At 61.8% G+C, this 9,071-nt stretch overlaps 1 protein-coding gene across 1 annotated transcript in view; it reads left to right on the top strand.

Moving 5' to 3' along the window:
- The first annotated feature begins 1,620 nt into the window (after positions 1 to 1,620).
- The window catches only part of TSPEAR (thrombospondin type laminin G domain and EAR repeats), a 10,958-nt gene continuing 3,507 nt past the window's right edge, over positions 1,621 to 9,071 (top strand). The window contains exons 1-6 of the mRNA XM_009644492.2: positions 1,621 to 1,702; positions 2,325 to 2,545; positions 2,654 to 2,986; positions 3,513 to 3,669; positions 4,089 to 4,220; positions 5,535 to 5,767. Of these exons, the coding sequence (XP_009642787.1) occupies positions 1,621 to 1,702; positions 2,325 to 2,545; positions 2,654 to 2,986; positions 3,513 to 3,669; positions 4,089 to 4,220; positions 5,535 to 5,767 (1,158 nt within the window). The remainder of the gene's footprint in view (positions 1,703 to 2,324; positions 2,546 to 2,653; positions 2,987 to 3,512; positions 3,670 to 4,088; positions 4,221 to 5,534; positions 5,768 to 9,071) is intronic.

Raw genomic sequence — 9,071 nt, 5'->3', positions numbered from 1 at the left:
CCAGACCCAGGGGCTGGGTGCCCGGGGGCCAGCAGATGCCAGCGCAATGCCTCCGTGCTGCAGCTGCCAGCACCCATGGGCAGCAGGTTTGGGGGTCACCCCTGTGTCTGCAGCCCCCTGGTGTGGCACAGCACTGGCGAGCAACCGGCCCTTCTCGGTGCCGTGGGAAGAGCTGCGTGCCCGTCCCTGTGGTGCAAGCACGGTCCCAAGGTCTGGTGGCCCAACATGTGAGGAGGGGAAGGACTGGAAGGAGAACTCAAGGAGAGCCGTGAAGTCCCCCCCTTGGAAAGTCCCTCCCATCCTGGACTCTCTGGGGCTCCCTGCCCTCTGCCAGACACAACCTACGCCCTCCCGGCAGCAAAACTCCTGGGAAGTTTCCATCCTGCCGCCCCCAGCTGAGGAGCTGGCAGCTCCGACGGCATTTCCTGCAGGGAAGTGCCGAGAGCCGCCCCAGCCAAAGAGGGTCCCTGGCCCCCATCCCTGCCCTCCCGTCCCTGTGCTGGGTGGTCCCTGCACGGGCGGCAAAACTTCAGCCCAATTTTTGGGGCTGTTTGGGCCCGGTTTCCGTGTGCTCAGGGCTTGGCTCGGTGTGATGGCACCCGTATTTCCATTTTATTGCAGCCCAGGCGGCCGTGAGAAGGATAGATGGGAAGGTTTCTGCCCACCACCTCCTCCCCGAGGTGCTCCAGACGTCCCCACTGTCCCCAAGCAGCCTTGGCTGGACGGTCCCAGGGGTGTCGAGGCCCCAGCATGGGCACATTTAACCCCCCGCAACCCCTCCCTCCCTCTGGCTGCTAGGCACCTATGCTGCCCAACCTGGGATTTGGGGATTTGGGTTTGGTTTTAGGGCTTGGTCCCTTCTCAGCCCACAGCCTGGGGCACAGCCTCCAGCCCCAGCTGAGCCATACCCCGGCTCATCCTGGCTGCCCCCAAGGCAGTCAGGGGCTCCTAAACTCCCCTGCAAAGCCAAGCCCTAAATCAGCTTCTGCTTTTTGCTGGGAAAAACAGGAACTGCTCATTCCCCCAAGTTGTGCGTTTCCTAAATAAGTCTGATTTCAGTTAAACCTCCCCCACCAGGGCTTTGCTTTAGGAGCAGCTTAAGCCAGTGGAGGGGCGGGCAGGTGGTCGGAGAAGCAGCAGAGTGGGAAGGACCTTGCCAGTCCCCCTGCTCTGGGCTGGACGGAGCCAGATGAGCGGATTCCTCCTCGCTCTGCCCATCAGCTTGGGCCGGCTGGGGTGCCCAGGGGGAAACACTTCCCCTCTCCAGCCGCTTTGGATGCAGATGCACGCTGGGCCAGCCTTGCTCACAGCTCCCTCCCTCCCTGCTCTCCCGCTGTCCCCTGGCAGCCGAGATTTATGAGTACAAATAGGAGCTAAAAGCCTGGTCTCACTGCGGACGGCACAGAGTCAGGGATTTTTTGTAGCCTGGCCCAGTGCTGCTTCATCCTCTGGGCATCATCACCCTCTGCCCTTTGCTGCAGACACCGTGGTCCTGCCCAGGGAAGCCTGCAAAAATACAGGCTGCCAGGATGCCGAGGCGAAGGAGGTCAGGGAAGCACCCACGGCGGGTGCAGCCCTTCCTGCGGCTGACGGCACGGGGCTTGCCGGGACGTCGGACCGATGGCCACCTGGGCGCTGTTGCATGGGGACGGCTTCGCAGGGCACAGCGCTGTTCTTCGCCTGGGCGATGCCCTGGGGCCAGGCACGTTGTTTTCCCCTCTGGGGCGAGGATAATTATTTAATGAGAGGTTTTGGTGCCTGGCAGGGGAGTACATGCCTGTGTGTGGTTAGGGCTGGGCTGGGAGAGCCTGGACTGGGATGGGAGTGGGGAGTGCCGTGCCCCACCGCCCTGGAGATGGGGATGGGTGGCTGGATCCCTGCTGGCTCTCCTGGCTCTGCTAGCTTTTGCTGGTGCCGGTGGATGCTGAGGAAGCTGGTGGCTGCCTGGCCAGCAGGTCCCGGCCCCAGGGCCAGCATTCGGAGCTGAGTCAGTGGGACGGTTCGTGCTGGTGAGCCTGCACGCTCAGTGTTCCTGCTGGGGGGGATGGAGATGTCAGCCTCGGTGCCTGGAGGGAAAACCTTCCCTGTGTCCCTGAAGCAGGGGATCGGTGCAGACCCCCGGGCAGGGGATGCCAGGCTACCAGGGCACGCTGGGCCCCCCTACTGCCAGGGGGGCACTCTGGCCGGCATTGGAGATGGGCTGGCTGAGCAAGCTGGGGGGCAGAGCACCCCACGGCGAGGCAGGGACCCTGTCCTGCAGCGGGACAGGGTGGGATCGCCACTGCCTGCGGCGCCATGACATGCTCTGCTGTCTCTCGGCACAGACCTGCGCCCGCTGGACATCCTCTCGGAGGTGGTCCCCGCTGGCCGGCTGGCCCGTGGCATGAGGGTGTTTCAAGTGCAGGGGGTACGGGGCTTCCAGCTCGCCGCCTCGCGGCCCCGCACCCTGGGCTTCCCTGCCTCCCGGCTCTTCATCCACTGCCACCGCTTCCCTGAGGAGTTCTCCATCATCGTCACGCTGAGGGTCCTCAGCGTCCCCGCCAAGGTGAGCGCTGCCGGCTGGGCACAGAGTGGGCACAGCCTGGGCATGGAGCGGGCACAGCCCAGCCCCGCAGCTTGCAGCAGGCAGGATTGAGCCCGTGCCCTCCCACAGAGGAACGAGTACCTCTTCACACTGATGGCGGAGGAGAGCCCCGGCGTGCTGGTGGGGCTGCGTTACGCCCCCGACAAGCTCCACTTCCCAAAGATGGGTAGGTTGGGGGTGGTGGGAGGCTTGGGAGGGCTGTGGGGGGGCATTGGTTCCCTGGCAGGGCCAACGCTCCTCCACCAGCATCTCCTCCCGCCACCAACAGACGCCATGAAATTGTCCCCTGCCTCTTCTCTGCCCGTCCACAGGGTGGTGGAGACGCCATTTCCAGCCTCTCTGTCAGTGGAGAGAGCCAGCTTCTACCTGGGCAACCGGAGGAGAAGGAAAGGCGTGTTCACGGTAGGTGGCCCACGGCACGGGGGCACTCGTGGCTGGTTGTGGGGCAAGCTGCAGCCCCCTGCCAGCCCCCGGGATCCTGCTGCCGGCCTCGATCCCCCTCCAGCGGGCAAGGGGCAGTGCTGGCACCAGGCACTTTGTCAGACAAATGTGGGGGTTTAAGAGGGCATTGGCAGCGGTGCAGTGGCAGGAAGACGGTTGGTGGCACAGCCTCCTTGCTACAAAAGTTAGGGCAGTGTCTGATCCTGACCGGTAGTGAAAAGCGGAGGCGGTGAAAGCCACCTGCAGCTAATGAGCCCCATGCCAACGCTCCCCTGGCACTAGCCGTTAAATCGCCCAGGGGATGGAGATTTTGGCTTGTAAGGAGGATCTGATAAATGTGTGTGAATCCCATGGAGGCTTCCAGGGCCCAGGAGGGAGGGCAATGAGCCCTCCAATGAGAGGGAAATCCAGGACATGCATCGCCCGCGGTTTCTATTTCTTGGTCTTGCCGGACTTGCTCCCCACCCCGCTGCTCCCCCTCTCCCAGGGCTTGCTGCGCCAGCTTGTCCTGCTGCCAGGAGCCGATGCCACCCCACGGATATGCACCGCCGTCAACTTTAAAGTAGCAACACTCTCCATCCCCACCGTCCTCCAGGATCTCCCCGTGAAGCCAGCGAGCAACGAGGTGCTAAAATACCCCTACGGTCAGTAATGCCCTGCGGCGGGGGCTTGGCTGGGTGCCTGCTGCTTTCCCTGAGGAAGGGTCCTGGTGTGGGGCTGGGCACGGAGTGGGAGCGGAGGGGAAGAGGGGGTCCCCAGCACCCTCTGTTTCTCAATGTGTGCATGGGGTGGGATCCCTCTCCAAAACCCCTGGAAAGTCGGGGTGCCTCTGCCTGGGTACCATGGCAGCGCTGGGCTCATGCTGGTAGCCCCACGGGTGCCAGCCTCCAGGGTTTTCTCAGCTGGTGGCATCCCGTCTCAGTGCTGGGATGCCATTTCCCCCATTTCCGTCACTGGGATGGGACAGGGACATCCAACCCCCACTGTGTGCGCGGGGACGAGCCTCGCTGCTCCTCCACCGCCTGCGCTAAGAGGCGCCCATCCTGCTCCTCCCCATGCCCAGAGACCGACACGAAGGTGACCCTGGGGTCCCGTCCACCCTGCACCAAGCACGAGAAAGCACAGTTTTGGTTCAACGCCTCCCGCCGAGGGCTCTACCTCTGCAATGGCAGCGCCTGGATTTCCATGCTGGAAGGTACTGGTGTGCAGTGCGCTCCTGGGGGCGGAGGGAGGCTCTCCCAGTGGAGGAGGAGCAGAGATTTGCCCTTGGCAGCACTTTGGGGTGGGAACCAAGTCAGGCAACAACGGAATGAGGGGGCCAGCATGTGTCCCTGCCTCCCCCCTGCCTGACTGAGCTTCGCTTTGCTCTTGGTGCCTGCGTCCATACTTCCAGTGCAGCTCTGGATTCAGGCGCCTCTGTGACCCAGCTTGCATGGTGCCTGCATTGTCCATCCACGTTGTCCATGCTGCCCATTCCTCCTGGGGCTTCTCTGGTCAGGAGCCAGCCTTCGGTCATGGGACAGCTCACCCCCCAGAGTGCTGGGGTGCTCCCTGCCGCGGGGTCTCAGCAGCGCAGGGCGCTCCCGGTGCCGAAGCACTTGCAGGGTGGATGAGAAGGAGCAGAAAGACCCATCGGCTGCCAGAGATACCCGAGGAAGTGAGGGGAGGGTGGTGGGGGCAGGTCCCCATGTTGTCCCAGCTCTGGCAGCCTTCGTACAGAAAATAGTGGGGCAACACTGGAGCGACGAGGTGGCGAAGCAAGCAGAGCCTGCAGGGGTGGGCGTTATTCGATAATGGGATGGATTTTGCCTGCTGGCGCTCTCCCACTTGCTCCAGGATCCCTGGTGAGGACGTGGAGGACAGGGCATGCCTGCGACCAAGCCGTCCTTCCCCCCTGTCCTGGGGTCTTTCTCAGGGTGCGTTCGGCTGAGCCGTCTGCTCCCCACAGGAGCGGGCAGCGGCTGGACTCACCATCCTTCCCTACCTCTGGAAGTCATCGTGATGAGCACTGTGCCCTTGTTTTCCCATGGAGACCTCGTGCTGGGATCTTGCTGACCTGTGCCGCCCACCCTGGGCCCTTCTCGCAGCCCTTCTGCTGCCATTTGTCCCTTCCAGTGCCCACCCATCTGCCACTGGGACCAGCCTTAGCCTTTCTGTTCTAATTCTGGGCATTAATCTTGCCTTAAGTCTTCTCTAACTTTGTCCCGAGCTTACGCTGGCTCCAGCCAGAGAAGGCGTCTGCTGCAGGCGGGTAGGGGCTGAGCCGGCTGCTCTCAGCAGCCCTGGCCCTTTTGCTGTTGGGCTCTTCCTCTCCTCCTCCTTCTCTTTAGGAAAAATATATCAACCTCTGTTGTAAGGAGCAACCAAAACCCGTGGCATGGATTTTCCCATAAAGGTCCATGCAGCAGCAAGTCCTGCCAAGCTAGCTCTGCTGCACACTGGGGGCACCTCTCCGGGCAGGGTCGCCTGGTTTTAATCTCACCCCTCTTTTTTTTTTGTGGTCTCCTAGTCAAGCAAAGGCTGGACTATGTGGAGGAGCACCAGAACCTGGCGACCAACTCTGAGACGATGGGCGTTGAGGTCTTCAACATCCCAAAGGTGGGACTGTTTGCAGCCACTGCCAACCGGCACAGCCCCCCGGGATCCGCCATCTATAAGTGGACAGACGGGAAGTTTGTGCCCTACCAGAACATCCCCACCTACCAAGCTCAGTCCTGGAAGTATTTCACCATAGGGAAGAAGGTAAGCCTGCCTGGGAGGTTATTCCAGGGCCTTTGTATTTCCGTATATTAAACTGCAATCATCCAACACTGGCTTCTCCTCTGAAGCCCTGAGTCTGGGTATGGTTTAGGGAGTGAATCTTCCTCTCCTCTGCCTTTGCTGGGGTCCCGCTGATGCACATAAGGGTCTGTTCTAGGGACTGTGAGGTCTGGGGGCTGCCCCCTATGTTTTACTGCTTTTGCCAAGGCACAGGTTTATCAACCCAGGCCATTTTCAGCAACCGATGCTCACAGCACAGGTAATTGCGCATCTGGAGTGCTCAGATCTCTTCCTCGGGGATTTCTGGGGTGTCCGTGAGGTCAGCCTCCAAAGCCGTCTGCCAGAGCTGCATCCCCCTCCCTGCACCGGGGTGAATTTCCAGCGGGCTCTGCCTCCTCCTGCCTCAGATGTCGCGAGTGCCAGTGTCAAAACGTCCTTTGTGCAGAGCTGCCGCCCGTCCCGGTCTGGGTGTGCTCATAGGGCAAAGCCTTGGTGCAAAACCCAACTCCCCCTGGGGAAGCAGCAGATCCACCTGGTACCCTGAGGCGAGGCGGGGGCCGCCCTGGTGGTGGTTTTGCTCTCGGATGCACGCAGCTTCTGACACGGGAGCGCAGAGAGCAAAGCCCTCCCTGAGCGCTGGCTGCGGCCAGCATCCTGCCAGGCACCAGCTCCGCTCCAGTCCCAGGGACCAGTACCTGCCATCTCAGTGAGCCATCGGAGCCTGTGACTCTCTCCCGAGGCCCCACTGAGTCCAACCTTCTGCATTTTTAAGGCCTCTTGCTTTTAAATCATTCCAGGACATTGGAGCCGTCTCTCCTTCCCTGGGCAATCTGCCATGGGACCTCTGGCTCCTCTCCCCAGGGAGCTGCTCATCGCTTTGCGAGGAGCCCCTGGCGAACCCCACACCCATCTGCTGGGAGCCAGCTCTGTGCAGAGCTCTCAGGGGAGCTGGTATCAGTCCTCTCCGGTGCGACCAGTGCCGGCTTCGTCACCAGATGCCATGCAGGGTGGCTGCGGGGTTCCGCCACTGCAGGCCACATGCTCCGGGGACGGGCAGAAGTCCGGCTTGGTGGCACTGACAGCCCTGCTGTTTGGGTACAAATGGGCCACATGCCCCAATCCCTGCCTGGCGGTGGGGTGTTGTAAGAAAACCTGGTTGAGCCCTGAAAAATGCAGCTGCGTTGCAAAGCTGGCTTGGGATTGGGAACGTGCCTGCCACCCCCAGCACTGTGCCTGCCCTACAAAGCCCCAGCTGCACCCTCGTGGGCAGGAAACGGGAACGTCCCCAGCTAGATTTATCCACTGATGGGAACCACCTTGAGACTCCCCAGTGCTAGTCTGGGCCCACAACCTCCCCGTGCAGCAGTGGCCGTGGGGGCAGAGAAGACCACCAGGCTGGGGGAGTCCCAACCTCCTGTGGTGCCTGCCCAGCGAAGCTCCTGTGTTGGTGCTCACCAAGGCTTACGTGCTCTGGGTTTGCCTTCAGGTCTTCCCTGAGGAAAACCTGGACTTACCAGGCAGGTTGGCCTCTCCTGCACAGCCTGGAGCATGATTTCTGGTTGGGGGTAGCCCTGGTGCTCTGGAACAGCCAGGGACAGCGGTGGGCGCCCTGCCTGCAGCTGCCCATGCTCCGCACATTTCATAGAATAGAATCATGAAATCGTTTAGGTTGGAAAAGCCCTTTAAGCTCATCAAGCCCAACTGCTCCCCTAACCCTGCCATCCCACCGCTAAACCCTGGCCCTAAGCACCTCATCTGTCTGGCTTTTAAATACCCCAGGGATGGGGACTCGAAGGAATTTTCGGGGGGGCGGCGGGGTTCGGCCACTGCAGGCCACATGCTCCGGGGACGGGCAGAAGTCCGGCTTGGTGGCACTGACAGCCCTGCTGTTTGGGTACAAATGGGCCACATGCCCCAATCCCTGCCTGGCGGTGGGGTGTTGTAAGAAAACCTGGTTGAGCCCTGAAAAATGCAGCTGCGTTGCAAAGCTGGCTTGGGATTGGGAACGTGCCTGCCACCCCCAGCACTGTGCCTGCCCTACAAAGCCCCAGCTGCACCCTCGTGGGCAGGAAACGGGAACGTCCCCAGCTAGATTTATCCACTGATGGGAACCACCTTGAGACTCCCCAGTGCTAGTCTGGGCCCACAACCTCCCCGTGCAGCAGTGGCCGTGGGGGCAGAGAAGACCACCAGGCTGGGGGAGTCCCAACCTCCTGTGGTGCCTGCCCAGCGAAGCTCCTGTGTTGGTGCTCACCAAGGCTTACGTGCTCTGGGTTTGCCTTCAGGTCTTCCCTGAGGAAAACCTGGACTTACCAGGCAGGTTGGCCTCTCCTGCACAGCCTGGAGCATGATTTCTGGTTGGGGGTAGCCCTGGTGCTCTGGAACAGCCAGGGACAGCGGTGGGCGCCCTGCCTGCAGCTGCCCATGCTCCGCACATTTCATAGAATAGAATCATGAAATCGTTTAGGTTGGAAAAGCCCTTTAAGCTCATCAAGCCCAACTGCTCCCCTAACCCTGCCATCCCACCGCTAAACCCTGGCCCTAAGCACCTCATCTGTCTGGCTTTTAAATACCCCAGGGATGGGGACTCGAAGGAATTTTTCCCAATGTCCAACCTAACCTTGCCCTGGTGTTTCTGTGCGGGGATGATGAGGTGTTGCAGCAGCAGTGGCACGGATCTCTCCGTACAGGTTCCTCGCACAGTGGGAACACACCTCTGTAAGGTGTCAGCGCCCTGTTACTGCAGCAGGAGCTGTCGATGCTCCTCCGGGATGGGGTGTAGAGGCCCACAGGGCAGTGACAGAGTCTCCTGGTGGCTCCTGGCAGTGAGGAGCAAGGGGCCCCCTTGCGGGGCTGGGTCCAGGCCTTTCCCTTCCTGTTTTTTGGTCCTGGAGATGCCCTGGCGGGACTGGGGCTCGGGGAATGCACCTTCCCCGGAGGGATGTGGATGCGGCCAAGGCCACCGCTGAGGGCAAAAGGTCTCCGTCCTTGGAGCCTTGGCTGGGCAAAGCCCCAGGCTGGTGCTGGCAGGGTCCTGTGCTGGGCAGGAGGCAGGAGACCAGCCCCACTATTTTCTGCTCGTAGGCTGCTTCCCTGTGTATCTCTGTGGCCCAAACTGGGGCGTAACCTCTGCCACTCCCTACAAAGGGGACACTTTGGGTGCATTGTGCTGCTTGGGGACCGCTCAGGGTCTTGTCCCACGACCGGCTGCGTCGGTCCCTGGCCCCGCATCCCATGGATGCCTGCCCCCCCCCCCCCCCCCCCCCGCCCCCCGCTGCGCGCCCCC

The sequence above is a fragment of the Egretta garzetta genome, unplaced genomic scaffold, assembly GCF_000687185.1.
Source record: "Egretta garzetta isolate BGI_Z169 unplaced genomic scaffold, ASM68718v1 scaffold448, whole genome shotgun sequence".
In the NCBI taxonomy this organism is placed as follows: Eukaryota; Metazoa; Chordata; class Aves; order Pelecaniformes; family Ardeidae; genus Egretta; species Egretta garzetta.
This window is presented reverse-complemented; position numbering and strand designations above follow the sequence as displayed.